General features: G+C 54.5%; 2 protein-coding genes across 3 annotated transcripts in view; one reads left to right on the forward strand and one right to left on the reverse strand.

Annotated features, from left to right (window-relative positions):
- EHD2 (EH domain containing 2) overlaps nucleotides 1-11,835 on the reverse strand; it is a 36,724-nt gene extending 24,889 nt beyond the window's left edge. Inside the window, exons 1-3 of the mRNA XM_039510808.1 lie at nucleotides 11,698-11,835; nucleotides 5,568-5,777; nucleotides 3,847-3,993 (exon numbers count right to left, since the gene is read on the reverse strand). The gene's annotated coding sequence lies outside the window, so the exon portion shown is untranslated. The remainder of the gene's footprint in view (nucleotides 1-3,846; nucleotides 3,994-5,567; nucleotides 5,778-11,697) is intronic.
- Nucleotides 1,183-21,714, forward strand: CAPN12 (calpain 12). 2 transcript variants are annotated; one of them, XM_039510806.1, is made up of 21 exons: nucleotides 1,183-1,420; nucleotides 3,102-3,171; nucleotides 3,858-3,979; nucleotides 5,575-5,708; nucleotides 6,077-6,245; nucleotides 6,801-6,884; nucleotides 7,741-7,826; nucleotides 8,578-8,652; nucleotides 9,328-9,494; nucleotides 10,213-10,391; nucleotides 11,290-11,301; nucleotides 11,695-11,903; nucleotides 13,043-13,085; nucleotides 13,694-13,747; nucleotides 14,742-14,799; nucleotides 15,747-15,811; nucleotides 16,755-16,829; nucleotides 17,381-17,459; nucleotides 18,731-18,847; nucleotides 19,703-19,761; nucleotides 20,784-21,714. In XM_039510806.1, the coding sequence occupies exons 1-21, from the start codon at nucleotides 1,193-1,195 to the stop codon at nucleotides 20,808-20,810; spliced, it is 2,112 nt and encodes a 703-aa protein (XP_039366740.1). In that variant the 5' UTR covers nucleotides 1,183-1,192; the 3' UTR covers nucleotides 20,811-21,714. The 2 variants fall into 2 exon arrangements, with proteins under 2 accessions (XP_039366740.1, XP_039366741.1); XM_039510807.1 differs by having other exon boundaries at nucleotides 16,761-16,829.
- The last annotated feature ends 3,941 nt before the right edge of the window (nucleotides 21,715-25,655 follow it).

Here is a 25,655-nt window from a genome sequence, read left to right on the forward strand (position 1 = left end):
GCGTAGCTAGCGAGGGAACTCGGTTATTGCCTCCATCCGAGGGGGTCGGGGCCGGGAGGGACCAGCAGCTCCCGTCTCGAGCCCAGGCACTTGTGCTGTGTAGCGAGCTCAGGGTGTCAGCGTCACTCCAGCGCATGGCAGGGCGGCTCCTCCACAGGGCCTGATAACACATTGTTTTATGATCTCTACAGTAGCAAAGGTGCCCATCTCACCAGAAGCGCCCCAGATACGGAATTAACCCTTTTATATCTTGGGCCAAAACTTACACAGTGAGTGTGTTCATTTACTTCAGTGGGCTTTGGGGGGCCAGGACTCCTGGGTTCTATGCCTGGGTCTGAGAGAGGAATGGGGGTGCTATGAGCCAGGACTCCTGTGTTTTATTTCCTGCCCTGGGAGGGGAGTGGGATCTAGTGGTTAGAGCAGGGGGGGCTGGGAGCCAGGACTCCTGGGTTCTGTCCCGGCTCTGGGAGGGGAGTGGGGTCTAATGGCTACAGCACGGGGGGGCTGGGAGCCAGGACTCCTGGGTTCTATTTCCTGCTCTGGGAGGGGAGTGGGGTCTAATGGCTAGAGCAGGGGGGGCTGGGGAGCCAGGACTCCTGGGTTCTATTTCCTGCTCTGGGAGGGGAATGGGGTCTAATGGCTAGAGCAGGGGGTTGGGAGCGAGGACTCTGGGCTGGGTGTGGGACTGATTTCACTGGGATTTGGGGGCACTCAGCTCCCACAGAACACTGGGCACCGGCAGCGCACAGCACCGAGAGATGGACCAAAGAACTTTACTTTAGGCAACCGGCTCTGAACACTTCGGCCCATTTGCATGTTACCAGCGGATGGGGAAAGTGAGGTCCAGAGAGGAGACGTGTCAATGGAACCCAGGAGTCCTGCGCTTCTGCTCGCCCCTGCTGTAACCACTAGTCCATCCCTCCCCCCTCTCCACCACTCAACACCCAAATCAACAGTCAAATAGGACACAGGCAGGATGGGACCAACCCGCAGCCCTGCAAAGAGTTAACAGCACCCAAAGTGCGTGCAGACTCAGATCAATAACCAGCTCCCTCCAGCTTTGTTTAATGTGGAGCAGAACCCGGCTGTTGACAAAGGCTAATAAACATTGGCCTTGGCCCTGGGTTTCACTAGGACACGCCCGTGCGACGGCACAGGTGCCTGGTGCAGAGCGTTGCCGGCACTGCTGAGCATGGCTTCCCCCGGGATCACCGTCCGGCTCATCGGCGACCCGAGCTCGGCGCCCGCCCAGGCCGTCCCGCACTCGGGGCAGGGGTACCAGGAGCTCAAGCAGCAATGCCTGCAGGAGCGACGCCTCTTCACCGACCTGCTCTTCGACGCCGTCCCCAGCTCACTCGGATACTGGCAACTCGGACTTGGGTCTGAGAATATTAGGGGGCTGGAGTGGAAGAGGCCACAGGTAGGTCTGATGCTTTCGCAGCCAGCCAGTGCTTCCTGCAGACAGGGTTCAGGGGTCTCCTGCCACTGGCTCCCTCCTCAAGGAGAGCCAAGATGCGAATCCCCACAAGTCTCCTGAGGACGGGAGGATGCTGCGCTGCTGGGTCTTATTAGTGCCTAGTCTCCCCGACCGAGATCAGGGCCCCTTGTCACGCCGGGCGCTGCCCAGACCTCGACCGAGATCAGGGCCCTGTCACACCAGGCGCTGCCCAGACCCCGACTGAGATCGGGGCCCCGTTGTGCCAGATGTAGACACACAAAGGGAGAGAGTCCCTGCATCTAAGCTGAGGAAGCTTGGCCTTGTGGTTAAGACACTGGACGCAGACTCAGGGTTCAAATCCTGGTTAACCGCCCCCGGCGTGACCTTGGACAAGTTACTGTATCTCTCTGGGCCTCAGTTTCCCTGGTTCCAAACTGGACCTCTAGGAGCTAGTGTAATAAGTAACGGCAGTGTCTCGTTCATCGGGAATTGGGATGGCACACGGGCGGTGGCAGCGGCCCAGGGCACAACCAAAGCTGTCACTTAACAGGGCAAGAATGCAAGTCTCTAATTAAGAAGGTGACTCGTTTTCTTAGCCTGGAGATCTCTCCTCAGTCACCGTTGCAGCACAGGCAGGCTGTTTGCTTTAGGATTAGCCAGGTGACAGGTGATTTGTTTCAGCATCAGAAACTGGAGTTGGGCAGAGGTCAGGTTGCCGATTCCTCCTGTATCCAGGCGTGTCCCGCGGCGAGCACTGACTGAGGCAGGCTCTCACGCCATTGTCAAAGGGATCCCAGTGCCGACTTGAGTCCAAACCAGGATTTGGGTTCCACACAAGGTGCTCTGGCAACAATTTGGTCTGGGATGGTGGAAATCTTGCAAGCTCAGCTGCAGATAGGAAATTTCCCATCAGCTGGAATGGATGAAAGGTCCTGAGACCGGCCTAACACCCCGCCACGCCCCATCTGTACTGTGCCCCCACAGCAGTGGCAAGTCGTTTGCTGCTGAGGCTACAGTTGCTAGTGAAGAATGCACGGTGGACAGAGGGGTAGGAACAGGGATCGATAGCTTTCAGATGAGAACACTCAACATCTGTAGTGTTGCCCCTTCTTCTGGCACTAGTATCCCACTGCTGACACCAGCGTTGCCCCAAGTGCTGAATGGCAGCAGGTGTCTGGAGCCCGGCAGTTTGGCTTCCCTTTGGGGGAGAAATCACTGATGTGGAGTGTGTGTCTATTCTAGGTGTAACATCCATGCCCCAGTCTTGATGTGAGATGGTCAAACAGCATGCAGGGCGATACCTTGTCCTGGGACCAACACCAATGCTCATGGAGCAACTCTGCCCAAGGAACTGACACTCAATAGTGCAAAAGGCAGAGAGCAAACTACCTGGCTACTCTCCCAGCTCCCTCTCTCCCCAAGTTGTCTCTACGCAAAACCCTTGTGTAACCCCAAACTAACAACTACACAGCATGTCTGCATGAGTCGCAAACCTTGCTCGCACACTCAGAACTTGGAAGACTATGTGTAACAGCGCCACCTGGTGACGCCTGCCATTGTGGTATCAAAAATGACAACCATTCATTCCTCTCCTGCTGTATAATTTCCATGCTGGACTTTCCTCCTCAAACCAGAAAGCTCCCGTCTCTATTCTGTCTTGCAGGAAATTTGCAGGTCCCCAAAGTTCATAAAAGAGGACATGAGCCGGACTGATGTCATGCAGGGCAAGCTGGGTAAGCACCTTCTCCTCCCCTTCTGAGTGCCCTGCGCGTGGTTTCATCCTCCACCTCGGACGATGCGCAAAAAGGTGGGCTGAAAACTTGGCCCCGCTGGCAGAGTCCTCACGCCACCCGTGGGTAGTAGCTGCAGCCTCACAACTGCGGTGCCTGGAGTGGCACCCGTGGGACGCAGCGCTGCTCTCCTGTGGTCCATGGGCATGAGAGAGAATTTCCCTGCAGTTTCCCAGGAACAAACCTTATTGAATTAAACGTCATTCAATACGGTTTAACATCCGCCTCTTAGGAGCACATTGTATTCGAAACGCGAAGGTTTGTGTGTTATTGCAGCAGACTAATGCAGAGCTTGGAAAGTGTTAAGAGTTTGCAGGGAAAGGAACAAGGCTTGGTGGGATTCCTAGGCAGTCTGTGCTGCTGGGGAGTTCAGCATGTAGGCAGGGGCTGCGACCCTGGGTCAGGAGGGAGAGACACGGGTCTCCGCCCAAGAGAGGTGGCGGTTGGGGAGCCGGGAGCCCTTGCTGGACCACAGACTGGGAATCCAGTTACAGTGGCCCAGGACGGTGGCAGTGAGTCTGTCTCTGGGCCAATGCAGCTGGGTTAGCTGTCGCCGGTAGCGCCAAAGGTCGCGGGTTCAAATGATCCAGTGCAACAGAACCGTCCAAATCGACTCACCCCTCCAACAGGCAACTGCTGGTTCCTGGCTGCAGCTGCGTCTCTCACCCTCGAACCACGGCTCATGCAGAGGGTGGTACCCAGGGGGCAAAGCTTTGCACAGGAGGACTATGCTGGCATCTTCCATTTCCAGGTGGGTTGTCCAGCCTGTGGGACCAAAACGGGGCTGGTCAGGGGAGCTGGCGGATGGCGGTGGACGGAGGGGGCATTTCCCCACCTGGCGAGGGGGATGGCTCGGGCAGTTGCAGGGTGGGAGCCTAGGCTGTGCATTAGGAGTGAAAGGGAGCCTTTACATCAGGGTTGGCATGTCAGGGGCCCCAGGGTGCCGATGCGTCAGGTGCTGTCCATCCACAACCGGGGCCGGCTCCAGGCACCAGCGCAGGAAGCAGGTGCTTGGGGTGGCACGTCCGGGTCTTCGGCGGCAATTTGGCAGCAGGTCCCTCAGTCCCTCTGGGAGGGAAGGACGGGCCACCGAATTGCCGCCAAAGACTGAAGCAGCGCGGTAGAGCAGCCGCCAAAGTGCCGCCGATCACGGCTGGGTTTTTTTCCCCTCCTTCACCGCTTGGGACAGCAAAAAACAGCTGGATCCGGCCCTGTCCACAACGCAAAAAGACCGAACGGACGAAGGGTCCGATTGTCAGAAGCGAGAGGCACTCACGGCTCAGCCCTGGCCGCTGCTCCACGTCACTCCTTATGGTCTTATGGAAATGCCTCTCTCAGGATGTGCTAGTCACCTTCTCCTAACCCCTAGGCTCCATCCCCCACACTTATTGTTTCCAATCTCCCCTAAGCAGCAATCAGACTCATTCAGGTCCAGCTCCCAAACCTGCGATGTTCCAGCAAACTGGCGTCCCCCCCGCTCCAATGCATCAATCTGGACTAAGCGAAAACCCCAGCTCGGAACAGCCTCATTCGCGCGGGGAATTTGGCTCTGAGCTTCATGGCAGCTCTGTGCTGGAGACGTTCCAATAGGAGGGTGCTGCCGTGGGGGCTGATCCCGGATTGAGGGCCTTGCCAAAATTTTTCCATCAAATACCCAAAAACGTGACATATTTTGATTTAAAAAATTGTCACCATGGTGCCTCATGGAAACTGTAGTTCCAGGGTCTCAAAAGTCTGTTCTCCAGTATGGCCGGGGCTCCCGGGTTTGGACTACATCTCCCAGGATGTATCACTATCTTGCCTGCTGGAGGGTGTGTTCTATAGGCATCCTGGGCCATGGGGCATCATGGGAGATGTAGTCCAGCCAGAGGGGTTGGCCCATAGAGGAGAATGGGAACACAACGTGACTGAACTACAACTCCCATAAGGCACCATAGTGACACTGTTGAATGGAAAGGCTTTGGTTCAGTGTTTCTCAACTTTTTGGATACCAGGGACCGGCTTCTGCCTTCCTAAACTGAGTCAGGGAGATCTCAGGGACTAACGCCACTGGGCTTAATACTGGAGTCACTGACTGAAATGTATTGGCCTGTGGAATCCAGGGCAGACTAGAGGAGCTGATGGTCTGTTCTGGCCATAAACTCTATTAAATATTGTGGGTTTTCCAGCAGAAACCCCCCTTTTCGGAACAGCTCTAAGATGTTCCCCCTCTGAGATGCTGTAGGATTTCTAGGGAGCAGCTCCCCAGATCACAGGGGCGGGGACCCCCTGGGTTGGACTGACAGGGTCGAGCTCCGATGGGTCCGGTAGCAGCATGCACTGTGCTAATGGGTTCTTACCCTCCAGTTCTGGCAGTACGGGCAGTGGGTGGATGTGGTGGTTGACGACCGGCTGCCGGTGAAGAACGGAGAACTGGTCTTCGTGCGCTCCTGCCAGAGCGATGAATTCTGGATGCCCCTGCTGGAGAAGGCCTATGCCAAGTGAGTTGGCGGATCTCTGCCCGGGTAGCTTTGCGCTCAACCTTGCATTCCCATGGGGCAACGCAGCTGCTGGACAACAGAGAGCATCCCTTGGCACTGATGTCACACTGGCTGACCAGAGAACTCAGAGAGCCGAGAAAAGGGGCAAAGGGTCATTCTCTCAAGTTGACAGCGGGGGAAACTGAGGCACAGAGCCTGTCCAAATCCACACAGTCATTGGCATAGGCCCCAGGAGTCCTGAGTCCCAACCCCCCCGCTCTAATCCACCAGACCTCACTTTCCTCCTGTAGCGGGGCACACAGCCCAGAAGTCCTGCCTCCCAATCCTGCGTGCTCTCTTTCTCCTTCCCCTTCGCTGCCCCGTTTCAGGCTCAACGGCTCTTACGAGGCCATGAACGGCGGGTACATGAACGAGGCCTTCGTGGACTTCACGGGTGGGGTCGGGGAAACCTACCAGCTCAAGATGCCCAATCCAGAGCTCTTCAAAGTCATCCGCGCGGCCCTCACGAAGAGGTCTCTGATGGGGGCACACATCAAGGTGAGCGTGCGGAGAATCTCTTCTCTCAGCCGCCGATGTAATAATGGGCCTCGGGCGGAGCACCAGGAGCAGAACCTGAACCCCGGAGCTTGGAATCTTAATCTGCGAGTCCCAGCTCCTGGCATGTGTGAGGGTTGCACTTCTCCCCCGTGGTCCTGGCTCCTGCTAGTGATGGCTGGGCCACACAGCTCTTTAGGAGCCTGCTACGATATTGGCTACCAGAGACCCCGACCGAGATCAGGGCCCCGTCGTGCCGGGCGCTGCCCAGACCCCGGCCGAGATCAGGGCCCCGTCGCACCAGGTGCCGCCCAGACCCCAGCTGAGATCAGGGCCCCGTCGCGCCGGGCGCTGCCCAGACCCCAGCCGAGATCAGGGCCCCATCGGGCCGGGCGCTGCCCAGACCTCAACCGAGATCGGGGCCCCGTCGCACCGGGCGCCACCCAGACCCCGGCTGAGATCAGGGCCCCATCACGCCAGGCGCCGCCCAGACCCCAGCCGAGATCGGGGCCCCGTCGCAAAGCCTGATTGTGGGGATGTTTTCTCCCTCTTCCCTAGATCACCCGGCCGGAGGACATGGAGGGACACACGCCAGAGGGGCTGGTGAAGGGACACGCCTACTCCATAACGGGTGTTCGCAAGGTGGGCCCGTAGCTACCCCTCCTTCCACTGGCTGAGGGAGCGCAGGGCCGGGCAGCGCTGGGGGATCCTGGGGGCAGACATGCAGCCGGGTTACCTCTGTGACGGGTATCGCAGGAGCCCCCAGCGAGATCAGAGTCCCTTCGTGCCAGGTGCTGCACAGACAATCCCTGCCCCAGTGGGGATCCAGTGTAAACCAGGGAGCCGGCCTGGCCCACTGGGTCATTGTCCAGCCCGCGGCAGGGGATCAGGCAGCGCCAGGGGGAGATATTCCCAGGGAGCACCTTGCCTGCGTGTGGATGTGCACATCACATGATGCTGTGGTGAGAGCCAGCGGGCTGGAGGGGGAGCTGGGCCCAGCCTGCAGGACAGGACCTGCCGCTGCAGGGTGGGTTTGCTAACTGCCCCCGCCCAGGGCATCCCACCCCCACCCCCGCCGCTGCGACAGGCTGTCAGGACTCCATCCCCCCCACACCCCACATTGTCTCCCTCTGCTACCTTCTAGTTGCCCATTGCTGATCTAAATAGCCCACGAAAGGGTTATTAGACCCATTACACAAATGGGGAAACTGAGGCCAGAGGAGCTCCATCCTTCAATAATTACCACACCACTGTAGCACCTGGGAGCCTATCACAGACCAGAGCCCCACAGCGCTAGGCGCTGTACAGAGAACAGAATGACAGATTGGGGTACAGGCTACGGATCACACGAGAGTCGACAGGCAGCCACAGACAGGGCCCTAGGAAACAATGAGCCATGACTGGTCAGAGTGATGGGCTGGGCAGGGTCCCAGCAACCTTCCTGAAGGGCGACCGCGTGCCACGATTCAAGCCCGTTTCCCCGCGTGCCTTTGTACAGCTGGATCACGGGGGCAAGAGGCTTAAGCTGCTGAGGCTGAGGAATCCCTGGGGAAAGGTGGAGTGGAACGGCCGGTGGAGCGACCAGTGAGTGCGGGGAAAAGGAGGGGTGGACTTGAGGAACACGGCGGTGTTCTGACAAGTGCTTTCAACATCCATTGCCCCCAGGCCGCATTGCTTTATGGGTGAGCAGCAATTGCACCCAGGACTCTGGACTCTGAAACACAAACCTCCCCAGCCTGAGCTGCCAGACCCAGCTCCGTTTGCTTATGCTCCCCTGCTCCCCAGCTTGTCACCCTCTGCAAGCAGCAGCAGCAGTGTATGGGGCATTGGGGGGTCAGTTTCCCATTGGAAGAGAAATCAGGGATGTGGCCTCCGGGAATGATCTCAGTACAACTTACTAACAACACTAGAACGCCAGTCCTGGAGCAAGGCTGCTCCCACACAGCACGGAGGTGAGCCCCTCATTCAGGGATCTCAGCCCCACCACGCAGTTCCCGGCTCCACCCCCAAGAGCTGACTCAAGTTAGGGAGATTAGGGTGGAGCGCAACCCCCCCAGGGGGCCCTGAAATGAAATTAACGACAAGGGTTTCTTCAAAGACTGACCACTTGCTCGCACTCAAAGAACTTGTAAGACTGTGTGAAACCTGGTGACTCTCCCCATCACAACTAATTTTCTGGAATTGGACTCTGCATCTCAAAGCACAAGCCTCAGCCACCAGAGCTAAAGGACCTGAGCCAGTAACTCTGGGGCAGGTGTGGGGTCTATATGGCCCAGACACTGGGTGGCAGAGTCGTGGGTATCACATTTAACCCCCGCACCCTTCTCCTTCTCAGCTCCCCGCTGTGGGCAGGGCTGGAGCCCCAGCTCCAGAAGAGCCTACGAGTGAGAAAGGAAGATGGGGAATTCTGGTAAGAGACCCAGCCCCACACCCAACAAAGGGGGACCGGATACCGGGGCAGGGGTGGGAAAGGGCAGCACGGGGCACGTCAGGTATGTTCAATGACAGGCGGCACTGTTCAGTGTTACTATGGTTACCACCAGTAGTATTATGGTAGTGCCTGGGCCTCCAACCGAGATCGGGATCCCCGTTGTGCCAGGGGCTGCACGGACCCTGACCATGATCAGGGCCCCCTTTGTGCCAGGGGCTGCCTCAGAGAAGTTACAGTCCAAGTGGACAAAGGTTGGGAGGGGAAACTGAGGCACAGGGCGGGGACGCGCCTGGCACAGGGCCACCCAGCAGGCCAGTGGCAGGGCTCGGAATAGAACCCAGGCCTTGGGACTCCCGCTCTGGCGCCCTGACCTGCTAGATGGAATCAGCCCACTCCCCCCACGTGCTATGGGACAGCGATGTAGTAACGAGACAGGCTAGGTCGCCTGTGAGGCTCTACGAGCATGGGGAGCGGAGGGGGCCCAATCCCCAGCTGCTGTGCAAACTGCTGCCGCTCCAGTGGAGTCGACAGGACGGAGCTGATTTCTGCCAGCGGGGGAGTTGGGCCGCTGGATCCTGCTCCAGGGCTCCCTGACAGACCAGCACTGGGCTGTGTCTGCACCTCCCAGCTCTCTCGGTCTGTCTCAATGCACAGGATGCAAATGGACGACTTCCTGCGGTACTTTGACGCCCTGGAGATCTGCAGCCTGACTCCAGACTTGCTGGAAGAGGAGAAGGGGCTCGGCTGGAACGTCCACTCCTTCCAGGGGCGCTGGAGCACTGGCTATACCGCCGGCGGGTGCAGGAGCTCAGGCCTTCGAGGTAAAGGGCTCTGCCCGAAGGAGGGCTGGGGACAGGGACTGGCCCGTGAGCCCTTCGCCTGGGCTCACACCCAGGCTAGGTCAGGGGGAACGAAGGCTGCTGACCCTCAGCCTGAGCCCCACAGCTTGTCCCCACTGAGAAACCCCCAGAGACTGAGCACCGAGAGACGTCAACACAGCAGCCGGCCCTGGAATTACAGGGGGCTGCGGGTCGGGATTGAGGGGCAGGGGCAGAACCGGGGGTCGCCGGGGAGAACAGGGCTGGGACAGCGGGGGGCTGCGGGTCGGGATTGAGGGGCAGGGGCAGAACCGGGGAGAACAGGGCTGGGACAGCGGGGGGCTGCGGGTCAGGATTGAGGAGCAGGGGCAGAGCAGGGAGGGGCAGGGTGCAGGAGTCAGGGGCTCTGCGTGTGTGTGTGGGGGACCTGCCCGCTGGTGCACACAAGGCCCTTAGGGCAGAAGCTGGGATGGGGTTGGGGAATTAATGACTAGGCAGATCCACGCCCCCCCCCCCCCCACGGGCTGGGGGAGCGGATGCAGAGGCAGTGGGGGCTGTTCCACGCTGAAGCAAGTGCAGACATTCCTAGGGGTGGGGGAGGTTCTTTGGCCCAAGCTCCCCCCCGCCCCCCCACAAAGCACAAAGTTCACTGGGGAGGCGACACCCTATGGGTGGAGCCTCCCCCTCCCACTGTGAGCCTGGCCTGGCCTCGCCCCCGCAGACAGCTTCTGGATGAACCCCCAGTACCACGTCCGCCTGCTGGAGGCGGATGAGGCCGACCTGCGGAAGCAGCGCCCGGACCCCAGCTGCACCCTGCTGGTCTCCCTGATGCAGAGGGACCGGCGCCAGGACAGGAAGCGGGGAAAGGACTTTCTGCCCATTGGCTTTGAGATCCTGAAGGTAAGGGCTGAGCCCGGGAAGTGTAAGGGCCCCCCCACCCCCCCCGGGGGAAGCCGGAGCACCTCCCGCTGAGCTCACTGGCCCAATACACCAAACTTCCTCTGTCCACCCAGCGGGCTCCATCTCCCCCGGAGAGTGACGGCCCCAAGGGGCTGCCAGCTGCTCTGCTCCCTGGCCCTGGCCAAGGGGCTCGGGGCAACTGTCCCGCAGCGCTGGGATCTGCAGTAGGAGCCAAGGTGAGACCCTGGCCCCCTTAACGCCAGAGGCGAGTAATCCCCCCAGAAGAGTCAACACCGGGACGGGGGGCGGGGCGGGGAAGGAGGTATTAGCAAGGGGGATTTTGGGTGCTGGGAAGGGGGACAGGTCAAAGAGGAGCGAGACGACCCAACTGAGGTCAAGGCCACCTCGCACTGGGCCCTACCTGGAACCCCACCAAGATTGGGGTGTGTGTTGTGCCAGGTGCTGCGCAGACGTCGAGCGAGACAGCCCCTGCCCCCCAGCCCCTGAACAGGCAGAGGTAGGAGCATTCTCCCACATTTGACAGATGGGGAAGGGAGGCCCAGAGAGATGCGAACTGATGCCCAGTCTCCAGCCTTCACCACAAGGCTGCTGCAGCCTCTTACCGCGTCCTTGAGAAACCCGGGGCAGGTCGGGGTGTGGCTGCCTGCTCCAGCCAGCTCTGGAGACCGGGAACAGAGCAGGTTCTGCAGCCCGCTGGGGACCCCGATACCCAACGCTCCTCGTGAGTGACGCTGTAGGGACGCGGCGTGAGCAGCCCCTCCTCAGAGATCGCCCCGTGTCCCAGGGGAGGGGGCCCTAGAGCCCTGGGGAGGGAGGGGACCACCAGGGTTTCTTGCTCAGTTGCTCTCATTCCCCCACTGCTGTTTTTCTCTTGCAGATGTCCAAGGAGGTAACTAGCGAGAGAGGTTGTGATTCCCCCCAGCGCGCGGGCCAGACTCCCTCCCAGCTTGCGGCCGGACGGCTGATTCGCAGTGATTAGAACATGGGGATGCTGGTGGGGATGGCGCAGAGAGGAGCTTGGGCCATGGGGGGACCTGCAGGAAAGATCAACGAAAGGAGTGAGCAGGGCCAGATCCCCAGGTGGTATAAATTGGTGTCGTTTCTTTGGTGTCAGTGGGGCCAGATCGGCAGCTGGTGTAAACTGGTGTCACTCCAGTGGCTTGCAAGGAACTCAGCTGACTCCAATCCCCTGCCGCTGACCAGGTTCCAGACTGACGGGCCCAGACCCTCGGAGTCATTTCGGTACCCGACTCCCTCTGATTTCAGACCCATCTCCCCGCAGTACCTGGAGCTGAAGAACGTGTCCCAGAGGAGGACGCTGCTCCCGTCTCTCCGCGCCGTGTGTTGGACCTCGCACGTGCCCATGAGGGATGTCACCGGCCGCTACAGGCTGCCGCAGGGGGATTATCTCATCATCCCCAGCACTGGCTACCCGATGGAGGAGTCCAGCTTCACCCTGCGCATCTTCACGGAGAAGGCAAACAAGTTCCTGTGAGTCCCAGCTTCCTGACACCCGCGGGCCTTGCAAAGAGACGCCGTGAACAGGGGTTTGCACGGCGCGGGGTTGGCGCATCCAGTTGAATAGTGCGTTGCACTTTGACAGCCATCGACAGCATGGCTGAGGGGTTAAAGCAGGGGGCTGGGAGTCAGGACTGCGGGAGCCCTGCCCCAGATGTGTGGGGGAGCGGTTGGGTTAAAGATGGGGGCTTATGACTCCTGGGAAGGGAATGGGGGCTAATGGTTAGGCTGGGAGTCAGGACTCCTGGGTTCTTTTCCTGGATCTCCAAGGGAATATTAGCTAGTGGTCAGAGCACGGGGGCTGGGATTCAAGAGACTGGGATTCTTTTCCCAATTCTCCCCCCGTCTCCCCGTGTGACCTTGGGCAAGTCATGGCCCTGCTCCATGCCTCAGTTTCCCCATCCCTACAATGAAGTTAAATACCTAGCTCACCAGAGGGGGGGGGGTGACATCTAATCCATGTCATACAGCAGGCTGGCACCTCGAGGCGCTGCATATGCCTTTCTCACCCGCTGCATGGCGATTCTGTCGCCTCCCACCACTGCAGAGCGGGCTCCTAACACCGGAGCTGTGAAAAGGATCAAATGGGGTGTGGGTGTGGCCCGGCGGGACAGTGCCCTCTATTGGGCAGCAGCAGGCGCCATGGCACAGTTCAAGGCCCCAGTTCTGCAGTGCATTTTAAGCACATGCTTAAATCCATCCCTGTTTTGCAAAGCACATGCTTAACTTTAAGCACGTCTAAGTGCTCTCCCAGAGAGGGCTGGAACGCTGGCTCTAAATGGCTAAACAAAAGGAAGATGATCGAGAAGAGGGAGAAGGAAAAGGGTAAAGAAACCAACCCAATACTGGGAGGAAGGATAAGGAGACTCAGTTCCCTGGGCCGCCAAAGTCTTCCTCTGTACCATGGGCAAGTCATTCACAGCCTCACTCTCCCTGTCTGTGCAATGGGGAGAACGGCACCTCCCGACCTCACAGGCGTAGGAGGATAAATACGCTGAAGAGGCTGAGGCGTTCAGGTCCCCAGGAACAGAAGGCCATCGAAGTACCTCAGATAGACAGACACTGAGTGCCCATCTTAACAAGCTATTGTGCAATATTCATGTGTCTTCCAGGGAAATCGATGATGAAATCAGAGCAGACATGAGACCCCTTCAGGTAACAGCGTCTCGGCTAATTTACTCTGAACAGTCAGGCTTGCCAGCGAAGCAGGTTCCATCCCAGCATCTCAATGCGCTTCCCAGGAATTTTCGACACTGTCCCCAACGCGGGGCTAAGTCCACGCGCTGGTGAAACACACCTAGCCAGGAAGCACAAAACCCCTCAGCCAGCAGCTCTCAGAATATTCTGCAGGACAAACTCAGCCACTATCCATGTGGATTCAGGTGGAGGAACGGGGCAGTAAATAAGCCCCAGATGGCTGTAAGGAAATGAGTGTGGATTTGTGCACTGACAGCCCCTTTGCCCCCCATCTGCAGCAGGTTAGAAATGCAAAGGAGAAAACCTTCCCTCAGAGGGCCTAAAAACCTAGGAACCATCCGAAACCAAATGGAAACTCTGGGGCATGGTTCTTCCTCAGCATTTCACGCTGGGGCAGCATTCCTACCAGGTCTCACCCCAATGACCCCTCATTTCCTGGCCCCCACTAGCAGCACCCAGAGCAGAGCCTCTTGCAGTGCAGGAGAAGATTCCACCGAGGTTCTTCACAGGTGAAAACATTTTAGGCAAAATGCCACAGGCCTGAAAACGTGTCCCTCTTTCCCCAGAGGATCCCCAACGAGAAGGAGTTTGAGCAAACCTTCCTGAAGCTTGCAGGACCGGTGAGTGGGGTGGGGAGGATGCTGGGTTTGACTGGGATGGGTTATTGGGGTCTTTTTCTACAGAGCCGGGCTCTGGATCTCCCACGAACGCTTTGAGTTGCTCGTGGGGCCAAGTTCTGACCTCAGACGAACTGAAGTGACACAGGGGTTGCAAGGATGGAAAAGGCAACTGGCTATTTCCAATGTTCTCTATGGGGGGAAGTCAGTCAGTCCAATGGTATCTGTCTGCCCCCCATTAACACCGTACCTGAGCACCCCATCCTCTCTCATGTAGATTAGGGTTGTTCAACTTAGAAGAGAGACAGCTGGGAGGGGAGGGAGAATATGAGAGATGTCTAGAAAATCATGAATGGTGTGGAAGCAATGAACCGAGAAGTGTTATTTACCCTTTCCCACAATACGAACACCAGGGGTCACCCAGTGAAATGAGCATTCAGCAGGTTTAATACAAACACGAGGAAGTACTTTTTCATGCAATGCACAATTAACCTGTGGAACTCATTGCCAAGGGATGTTGTGATGGCCAAAAGTATAACGGGGTTCAAAAAAGAACAGATCCACCAATGGCTATTAGCCAAAATGGTCAGGGACACAAACCCCATGCTCGGGGCAACCCGAAACCTCTCACTGCCAGAAGTCAGGGGTGGATCATTCCATGATTGCCCTGTTCTGTACACTTCCCCTTAAGCTCTGGTATGGGCCACTGTCAGAGACAGGATACTGGGCAAGATGGACCCTGGCGTGACCCAGTGTGGCAGCTCTGATGTTCTCATCCTCCTACCACACCCTGCGAGGTAGGGAAGTGTGATTATCCCTATTGTACAGTGGGGAAACCGAGGCACAGAGAAGCTAAGTGACTTGCCCAGGTTGACACAGGGAGTCTGTGGCAAAGCAAGGAATTGAACCCGGTACCAGGCAGCTTGCTAACCCCTGGATCATCCATCCTGCCCCTGGGAAACCCCATTTCAACCCACTCGCGTTGCTTGGTTGGCAGGACAAGCAGATCAGTGCTGCCAAACTACAGGATATCCTGAACAAGGTCACGGCAAAGCGTGAGTACCCCTGCGCAATCACCTCTACCCTTCCCTGGCCAGCGCTGCACTCCGTAGCTTTGCTACCCCAGAGAGGAGCTTTAATCCCAAACCAGCCCCGCTGTCCGCAACCTCCAATGGACTCAGCTTAGAGGGTGGAAAGTCGGCCTGCCCCAGGCGTTCTCCCTCTCGAGACGGGAAAGGGTCTGGTGGCAATGGAAATAAATCAGTTCAACACCACAGGAGCCAGTGTTTGACCAGTTCAGACTGGACCTTTCCCCCTTGCGAGGTAGGGCAGTACAGTTCTCCTCCTTTGAGGGATGGGGAAACTGAGGCACGGGAGAGGAGAAGTGACATGCCCAAGGTTGCACAGCCAGTCTGCAGCAGAGGCAGGAAGAGAAGCCAGGAGTCCTGGCTCCCAGTCCTCTGCTCTAACCACTGGACAACACAATACACTCTCCCCCCACTCAGCCCCTCCGATCACCATGAGCTAAGAATATCACTCATCAGTGGTGACTCTCAGTCCCCTCTCTCTAACCATTAGGTGACATTTCCTTCCAGCGGCTGAAATGGAATCCAGCAGTTTTGACTCCCCAGCCTCGGCCTCCTGCTCCAACCATTGGACAACACTCTCTGTCCTCTACTGGAAGAGCTGCGAATAGAACCCAGAGGTCCTGACCCCCAATTCCAGTATCAACCAGTAGAACTTAATCCCCTCCTGACTCCCAACCCCCCCGTGGAATCCACTCCCTTCCCAGAGCCAAGGACAGAACCCAGCCATCCTAACTCCCAGCCTCCCCGTTCCAACCAGTAGACTCCCCTCCCCTCCAGGAGCATGGCAAACACTTCAGGCTGCTTCGGCATCTCTTGACAGCTGCAGGCCTGGCGAAGATGATGGGCAAAGCCCTGTCTCCCCCACTGTTATGAGATAAGCCTTTATCTAACACCGCCACATTCTTACCTTGCAGAGAGTCAGCTGAAGACAGATGGGTTTGGCCTGGAGCTCTGCCAGAAGATCATCCAGCACTTTGATGTATCCTTTGGAGAAGAAAACTAGGGTGGGAGATGTTAAGAAACAAACATCACACGGCATCACCCGGCCCAGGACAGAGTAACCCCACGACAAGGCCTTGGCATGAGGGAACTCAGCTGTAACTGGGAGAGCAATGCTCAGCCTCCATCTTCTTTTGCTGGCAATGGGTATTACAGATCAAGGGGGTAGATTGTCCCATATCTGCCTATTGTGGGGCTCTTCCACTGTCCTCTAGAGCCAGCCACTGTTGGAGATGGGAAACGGGAGTAGCTGGATCCCTGGTTTCAGGCAATTCCTACATTTGCTGTATGGGTGGGGTTGGCCTGAGCTGAGCTCCAGAGCTGCCTGGGAACAGGACCTCGCTGGGGGAGGAGGGAGCTGTTTGCATGAATAAGGAAGGGGCAGAGCCTCTGGGGTCTGGCTCTCGTAGGATAAAGGGATCTGAGGACTTTGGATCGCCGACCCTCCCCCTGGGAAACCCCCTCAATGATCTCAAAGGGGTAATCCCACTTGGGTCCGTGGGGTTTGAACCCTGGACCTAGGAGCACGTGCTGACCACCGTGTGAGCTAAAGTTTGTCCCAGCTCCTCCGAGGTATTAAGGCACCTAATTCCCATTGAGATGCAGGGCTCACATCCCACAGGCGTGAGCTGCAGGAGCCTGCTCACCACGTATGTAGACTAGGGTGGGTTATCCACAGTCACAGCATACGCCACTGTCCAAACAGCCACGTCCGCCTCGTGGCGGAGAATCCCCGAATGGGGCTCCCCGTTCTGGGAGCAGCCCACAGACACCAAGCTGAACAGGGGATGGTGGTGGGAGAACAGGGCAAGTTGAGACAGGATCCCCTTTGCTACAAAAGCCAGCCGGGTATGAAGCAGGAATTGGAGAGAGCCACGCATCTCCTCCCTGCGCTGGGCTGGTGTTTTCCCTTCACTGAGCAGCATCAGCACAGCAAGACTGGAAAACTGACACTGCCAGAGTTCAAGCACCTGTGGAGCAAGATTAAAGAATGGGAGGTACACGCGGTGGCAGAAAGTCGTGGGTTCGAGTCCCCCCCACCCCCGAGGGATGCAGCAGCTGGGTTATTAGCCATATTGCCCTTCCAGAGAGGCAAACAATTCCCATTTCTGGAGGCTGCCCAGGAAACAGGCTCCAGTGGATAGGGGGAAGATCGATGCTCTTCCAAGCTCTGCCCCTGTGAGTCACCAAAACAAGGCACCGCCCCCTGTTTTAAAATCAGGAATCAAAGTGTTATCTTACACTAAGTGATTACTGGGCCTCTGGTTCACCCTTACCCGAGATGGACAGAGGCAGTTCACACCTCTCCGAGCTATTGCCAAGGAGTCACAACTTTCAGCCAAGTCAGGGAGAGCTGCAGCTTCCCAGCACTAACAGGGGTCAGAGACCCACAAAACACACTGACCAGGGGGTTGCATGTGCATTGATCTCCTTGTAAACCCCTGAATTCGATTCCTGTTGGCGCTGGCCTCTGGCTCAGGGATAGGTGTGTGGGATTTTAAGCCCGTATCCTCTCTTGGATCCCGACACTCCTGCTCCCATTTGACAGGCTGTCTTTATCGAGTACGACGTGGATCGCTCGGGGACGATGAACATCCACGAAATGCAGCTGGCGCTGGATGCAGCGGGTAAGGAGGGGGGTGGTGTCAGCAGTTAAAGGAGAGCGACGAAGGAACGGCTGGGGCTATGTGACCTCTGGTGGGTCTCTCTGGTGGGATGCAGGAACAGCATTGGCCATGCCTGCCAAAAGGGTGAAGCCTCTTGGAGGGGTCTAAGGTGAAACAGCAGCTGGCCAGCTGCGGGGATCAAGGGGGGGGCCCCCTCTGTGGAACTCTGCTCACATGTGCGTGAGGATAGAGACAAGGCAACACAGTCAGAGAGCCACCCTATGGGTGGGTTGTGTTTTACTGCACATCTCAGTGCAGAAATAGGGTTTAACCCTCTAGTAAAAAATCCTGGAGGTGTCCCCCACCTTCCCCGCCCAGCACCTTGGAAATGCTGCCACCGATTTCGAAAGCGTCGCTGCCATTTCTCAAGCTCAGGAAATCCCGGCGACTGGGGACAGGGAGGAAAATGTGGGGTGCTTGCCTGACCCGCTGTGCAATAGAGTCAGCAATCCTCAAATCAGAGAAACGTCGGGCTGGATGGGGCCTCAAGCAGTCAGCGACACCAGCCCCCTCCCCTGAGGCTGGGCCACGGAAAGCTAGACCACCCCCGACAGGGGTCTCGCCAACCCAGCGACGGGGATCCCACAACCTCCCTTGGAAGCCCATCCCAGAGGGTTAGAAAGTTTCTACTTCGATCCAACCTAAATCTCCCTTGTTGCAGATTAAGCCCATCACTTCCTGTCCTACCTTCACCGGACATGGAGAACAACTGATCCCCATCCTCTTTGTAACAGCCCCTCCTGGCTACGCTCAGGTTCTCCCTCAGTCGCCTGTTCCACGAGTCCGGACTCTGACCACGGCCACAGACCTGTTGGGTGACTGGGCCAGTCACCTTCCTATGCCTCTGTTCCCCTCCCCCTTTTCCTCTCTTTAAGCTCCTGCCAGGGCTTTCCCCTTCCATTCAAGAGCTCAGTTTAGAGTAATTAAACAGGGATTCCCTTAGCCTCACTGCCTCTTTGCCTCTCTGTGAAATTAAGTAACTTGCAGTCAGAGGTCGCAGCGCTCTCGAGTCCCCACGCCTGTGCTAGACCACACCACCTGTCCAGGACAGGAGACATCCATTAAGTGCCCCAGCTCCGAGTAGGTGTCTGTTGATATTGAGGTGCATTAAACTGGAGAAGACAAAATCAGCCTGGGTACGAGCTGCAACAACTGCACAACAAGCCCCAGTGAAAGTCCGAACACTGTGTGAATCTCAGGCCTTCGCTGTCCGTTTCGCCCTTTGCACGCAGGTTTTCACTTGAACCACCAGCTGAGGGAGACCATCACGAGCAAATACCGCGACCGTTACATGATGATCAACTTCGACAACTTCCTGTCCTGCATGGTGCAGCTGGAAGCCATCTTCAGTAAGTGCCGTCTCCCGCTAGGCTAACAGATGATTAGCAGCTCCGCCGTCAGTGACGGTCCAGATCCACACCTCTCCAGCAGCAGAACCATGTGCACAAATCACATGCTAAGAACACCCCAGTGTCAGCAACCATTCGTAACCCCTCTTCTCCCCACCTTTCCACTTCATCCAATCGGTCTCCTCAGAACGAGCCGGGAGAAATAAAGCCCTTGCAACGTGACCCGGTGGCAACCCGGGTGCTAGCTGGGGAAATGAGGAATAGGAGGAGATGGAGAATGGAGAGTTTTAAAGGGGGCTGAAGGCGAGGAGGAGAGGTTTGAATCCCATGCAGGAGATTCAGAGATGTCAAGGCCAGAATAGATCATTCTGACCATCTCAATCTGTCCCTCCCGTTCAGCACAGGCTGGAGATCTCACCCAGCGACCCCAATAGCGAGCCCAAGTTCTTACTGAACTGGGGTGTGTCTTGTAGCAAGAGACGGGAAGCCAGCACGAGAACGGGCAGTAGAGGGGAGACAGCATCAGAGCAGGGCGTGAGGTTGCTGCACTAGCTGAGCTTTGGCTCCCTGTATTAATCAGTGGGTAACCCAGCCGCTCATTTAAGAAGAGGATTTAAAAGCAATCTGTGGGGCGGGCCACATGGCTTTGGAAACAGACCTAAACTGGAACAATGGCTCAGAACGCTCCACTTGAATGTCATGGGCACGTGATGTCAACTCCAGGGCATGTTGGGATTGCTATATTTCAACCCCGTGGAATCAGTGATGCAAATTGGGATGTAAAGGGGGGGGTGGGGGGAGCGTTATGTGGGACACAGCTGCCTGCTAAGTCTCGCTTTCTTTTTGTCGTGGCAGGGCAGTGCCAAGAGTACGACAAAGCCGGTGCTGGGACGATCACCATGACGCAGAAGGAGGTGAGAAGCCCGGGTTACCGCCTCTCACTCATCATCTCGACTGCTGATCGTTGCCCCAATGCTGGGCGCTAGCTGAGCCGAGACCCCTATTCCTTTTGCAGCAGCCATTAGTAAGCCCGAGGCTCATGCTCACGAGCTTCGGTGTTCAGGCTGCCCTGCCCTGCTGTGCGGCGGCACCTCATGCCCACTGCTGGGTCTGGGCACGCACCAAACCATCCTCGTGATCACCCCCTTGTCTTGTCCTTCAAGAGACGGCATTAGGGGCACCTGCTCCGCAGTGGAAGGAAGAAGGGCTGGTTTGAGCCAAGCAGGACAAACTTCTCCCACTCAGCTCTGCAAAGGGCCGAGCTGCTCCTGGGTCTCCAACCGCTTTGCCGCTGCACCTCAATCCTGACCCGGAGGCCCCCCACCTCCTAGTACAGTGCCCCCACCACGATCTCAGCCCAAGTCCACCTGCAATCCCAAACCACAACCCCTCTCTCCTTCTTGTCCCCTCCCGGGCTCCTTCCCCACAGCCGTGCCATGGTGCCTCGGTCCCGATCAGCCTCCCAACCCTGCTATACACTCCTGCCTCCACCCCACCATCGCTGCAGACGTCCCTCAATCTTGCCCATCTCCTGGCTATTCCACCCCAGGCTTCCCACACACAGATCTGCCAATGCTGTCTATCACCATATTGCCTTTCCGGGCTTGGGCGTAGCTCGGACAAACCATGCCACCCATCACGCCAGTGGCAAAGGACTAACATGTTTACCCAGTGCATCACCCAGCCTCCACCGGAGGGCCCCACTGAACACTCTGCAGTGGACAGAGTTGCTTCCTGACTCACTGAAGTATAAAAAATGCTAGTGAAATATTGCGCCACCCCTTGCATTTTTCTTTCCTACGACCCACGCAACCATCTTTTCTAAAGCAGCTTCCAACGGGGGTTCTGTTTTGCAGCACTTATCTTGACACACAGCCTCGAAGATACACAAAGACTTGGGTTGCCTAAACGGTTCGGTTTTGTTTCTGCCTTTCAGTGGTTGCAGCTTGCTACCCTCACCTAACCTGGAAGAGGTGACAGAAACGTCTCCCGGGAGGATCAGCAACAAATACCTAACAAGATGCAATAAAAAAAAAAATCAGTTAAGGAGGATGCATTAGGAGAAATTGAATAGATAATTTTGCACTAATCATTTTGCACTAATTCATAACATTCAAGGCCAGAAAGAACCATTAGATCATCTAGTTTGATTTTCCGTATCACACAGGCCAGATTAGTTCAGCCTTACCCCTGTACTGAGCCAAGTAATTTGTCTGGCTAAAGTCTCTCTTCCAGAAAGTCAGCCATGATCTGAAATCTTTAAGAAATGGAGAATCCGCCACTTTCCTTGGGAGTTCGTTCCTGTGGTTAATCACCCTCCCTGTTAATCTGCCTTCCTACTAACTCTGATTTGTCTGGGTTTAACTTCCCGCCCTTTGTTCTTGTTCCGCCTGTCTCTGCTAGATTAAAGAGCCCTTGAGCAGCAGATATTTTCTCCCCAGGGAGGTACTTATACACTAATCAAGTCACCTCTTGATCTTCTCAATTCACTAAACAGATCGAGCTCCTTAAGTCTCTCATTGTAAAGTGTTTTTTCCAGCCCTGGAATCATTTTTGTGGCTCTTTGCACTTTTCTCCAAATATTCCTCAACTGGTTCATCTCTTGGGATGAAGCAGGTTCGATCCTAGCTCTGCAGACTGCTCTGCTGGGGCATGGCCCTGCCTTTTCCGCACCCCCTTTTCAACATCCAACTCCCAAGAGTGAGAAGGGGGTGGGGTGGAGAACCTGTTGCTCATGTGGCTATCAGGGGTTACTGACAAACGATTTCCAATATGATGAACGCTCATCATGTCGAAACTGTGAATGTTCTGCCTCTTGGAATCTCAGCAGCTGAACTGAGCACCTAATAAAGAATGTGTCAAATGTATATATTTAAGGTGGGTTTATTTACAGTGGGTGAAAGCAACTAGCACAAATATATATTCTGGTTGCACCTAAGTGTATGTCAACATTGCATTTTGAAACCTATGGCAGTGACTTTCAGATCCTAGCTCCACAGACTCAGGCTTGTGGGTTTCACACAGCAACACTAAAACCAGCTGTGTAGACCAGGGGTAGGCAACCTAAGGCACGTGTGCGAAAGGCGGCACTCGAGCTGATATTCAGTGGCACTCACACTGCCCGGGTCCTGGCCACCGGGGCGGGGAGGGCGGACTCTGCATTTTAATTTAATTTTAAATTAAGCTTCTTAAACATTTTTAAAACATTATTTACTTTCCACACAACAATAGTTTAGTTCTATATTATAGACTTATAGAAAGAGACCTTCTAAAGACGTTAAAATGTATGACTGGCCTGCGAAAGCTTAAATTGGAGGGAATCAATGCAGACTCGGCACAGCACTGCTGAAAGGTTGCCGACCCCTGGTGGACATTCAGGCTTGGGCTGGAGCCCGGGCTCTGATGCCTGGGGCAGGTTGGGGAGATCAGGGCCCAAGCTCCACACCGAGCCCAACACCTACAGGGCTGTGTTTAGTGCCCAGTGCAAGCCCGAGCCTGTAGACCTGGACTCCGAGACTTGCTGCTGCCGGTTTTAAAATGCAGTGGAGACTCACTCCAGGAGTCCACGTCATGGACCTTGCCCCTAAGTGCTGCACACCTTTCAGGGTTTGGCTAACCACGGAAAATCCCAATAGAGCTGGGCGGGAAAATTTGTTTTCCCCCCCTGCTAAAAATTTCAACGAAAGCAATTTTGGTTTTGACTTGAGTATTTCAGGGTTATGTTGGGAGAAAAACAACAACATATTTTTTCAAATTAAAACCTGAAAATTTGATGAAAACAACCCTCACCCCTCCCAAAGTTGTGGGATCAAAAAGCCATTTGATGGAAGCTTCCACCAGCTCTAGGTGCCAAATCTGACAGCAGTTGCGGAGACAAAAAGCACACCCTTATTCCACACAGTTTACTGAACAGCCAGGAGACGGCAATGACTTTCGAACCCTGCTGGAAATGCAGGTAGGTGCAGCAGAGGCCAGCAAATCAGGCCCTTTCTGTTGGTATGTCTAGAATCCAGCCATGCCAAGGTGTAACGAAGCAATAAGCTACATCCATCGTACAATGGGACATCTCCAGACCCTGGGATGGGGCAGGGTGGGCAGATGGGAAAAGCAAAGCCAACAGGACCTCAAAAGACATTTAAGCTGGGAGCTTCCAGAGGAGTCCAAATCCCATGAAAATTCATTTGGAGTTGGGAGCCTAACGTGAGGCTCTTTCGAACCCCAGCCTTCAAGCCCAAGCCTGCAGACCTTAAAAGAGTTATGAATGTATCAATTATTTTCTGTTCACAACTTTCCAAGGCCAAGACCCCGTCTAACAAGTACTAGGGTTAGAAAGGATCCGGCTTGATTCTCCATTGCCCTGGCATCTGGTGCAGTCATTTCACACTCACTTTGCACTGGTGTAAGATGGCCACACAAGGAGGAGACGTAAGCCCCATCAAGTGACAAGTTTCATTCTTGCTTCCGCGGGAGCCAGATTTGTAACACACCATGAGCACTACAAGATTGTGAGAAACCCAAATATTGCTATGTCCAGGAGCTAATTTATAATCCAGTTTCCCAACCTGATTACAAAGATGGACCCTCATGATACAACAAGACTTATGCAGGCACACTCATACACCCACGTGAAGCCACACTGTCCCAGTGAAAACAGCAGGGGGGCCCCAGAGGGAAACCAAGAATATGCTTGCAAGGATCAGACTGGGTCATGGTTCCAAACTGTGGGGCAGAATATCCCTTAACCGTATTTCCTCAGACAGAAACTTTGGGTCATGTTTGTAAGCAGCTGGGTTGTGATCAGGTTCCTAGACATAAGATATAGACAAGGTCTAATTTGCTTTTCCCTTTTGCAAACCACCGTAAACATCAGACTGTCTTGCCAAGCAAAAGCATTACATATAAGGGCTACCGTAATGCAAATAATAAATAATGAGCCATCTAAAGTCAAGAGCTCATTTGCATCTTTCAAACCTGCATTCTAAAGGTCTTTGGAAAGAAACACCAAACAATTCATATACAGTATTTAAAAAGAAGAGCAATTTAATTTACACAGAAGTACTAAATGTACATAATTCTTTAAAAAAATTGTTATACACAATAAATACAGTACAAAATTATTTTATAGTACTATATTTTGTTTCGAACTGTGATAGCGTTCACTGGTACCAGCGGGGCAAGAAAGAAAAGGGGGTTGTTTTACTTGGTTAAGGGGTGGGGAATTTTCCCTCTCCTTTTTTGCAAGTGTTGCTGTTACTTTATTTCGGTAGGTGGGGAGGAAATGAACAGTCAGGGATGAGAGATTTACTTTTTGCCATAATTATTTTTTTGCATTTCCTCTTCCGGTTAATTCTACACCAGAGACAAGCTGACATGGATAGGGGGCAGCTGAGAGTAAAAACTCGTTAGCTGTCCCCCTGCAAAACTATGTAAATTAAAATGTGCAGAAAAGGGGTGAAAAGAACCCCACTCCCCGCTGTGAAAGGAAAAAGGTATGGTCACTTCAAGTTCATTTCAAAATACTGGGAAGTTGTAAAAAATTTTCGAGTATACTTCCCCGAAACAGTGAGAAAGCCAATGCTTATCAGCCTTTTGTTCAAAAGGGGAGTCTCTGGTTTTAAAGTTATCCATCTTGCAGAAAAAGGAAAACAAGAATGCTCTAATGATCCCAAGCCACTCTTTCTTTTAGATTAAAGAAAAAAGTAGAGACTAAACAAAAACCAAACAATTTAATACACATTTTTATATATATGTATATATAAAAAAGAAAACGCCAAATATTTTAGCCTGGGAATTGTCATTTCTTATTGCTACCTCACCAATCCTCTCATCACAGCTAATGAAGGGTTAAGAGGGGCCACTGAGCACTTTGACCTCTAGTGTTTGCAAGCCAATCCAAAAGGGGGTTCTCTCCTTGGATTTTTTATCTTCCTGCTCTGTGCCACAGAGCAGTGTTCAAATGCAAAAATAAAATCTCAGTAACAATAATTAAAAAAAAAAAAATCAGTCACCTTCGGTTTGCTTATCTTCTAACAAGCCCAGGCTACTGTGATAAAACAGGAGACCTCCCTTCTTAAGTAGAACCAGTGCTTCAGAATGTATCAAAGGCAGTTCACAAGCAACAAACCTTAAAAAGTTTGATTGAGAAGGCTTCTCAAATGGAGGAATTAAAATACACCTGGTACAAAGGCAAAATTTATCAGGCAGTTTTGTGAACTGCTACACAGCATGAAGTGAATGGAAAAGCAACACTGCTAATTTTTTTTTTTTAAATAAAATAGTATTAGAAAAACTTGTGGGCACAGAGGTAAAGACCTGATACATAACTATCCAAAAAGCTACATCAGTGGTGGATGGTCTAATGTTAAAATACTCTTGTCAAAGAAAAAAAGTGGACCGTAATTTTTTATTTTTAATTTTTGGTTAAATTATGCCCCCTAAAAAATGGTCTTAATTAAACTGCAAATTTTCCTTAAGACACAAACTTTTCTCTACTTCACAAGACACATAAAGGGTTAAAGAAGAAGAAATTGATGTTGAAGAATAGTTTGGGTGAGCAGTCACTGTCCAAAACTTTCTACTTTCTCCAGCAGTCGTTTCATTATCGTTTGCGGGTGTAAAGAATGGTGATGTCTTTTCCTATATTGCCGTTTTCCAACAAGGACACCACCTCAGGGGACATGGGGACATTTGTGCATAAAGGAGTTGGAAGTGAATAGGATGGTAACAAACACTAATGTTGGACTTCAATGTTTCTGTCACAGGTAAAAAGCAGTTAGCTAATAAAAGGTGTGCAAGTGACACTAAGGCC

This window comes from Mauremys reevesii, linkage group 22, assembly GCF_016161935.1.
Source record: "Mauremys reevesii isolate NIE-2019 linkage group 22, ASM1616193v1, whole genome shotgun sequence".
NCBI lineage: Eukaryota > Metazoa > Chordata > Testudines > Geoemydidae > Mauremys > Mauremys reevesii.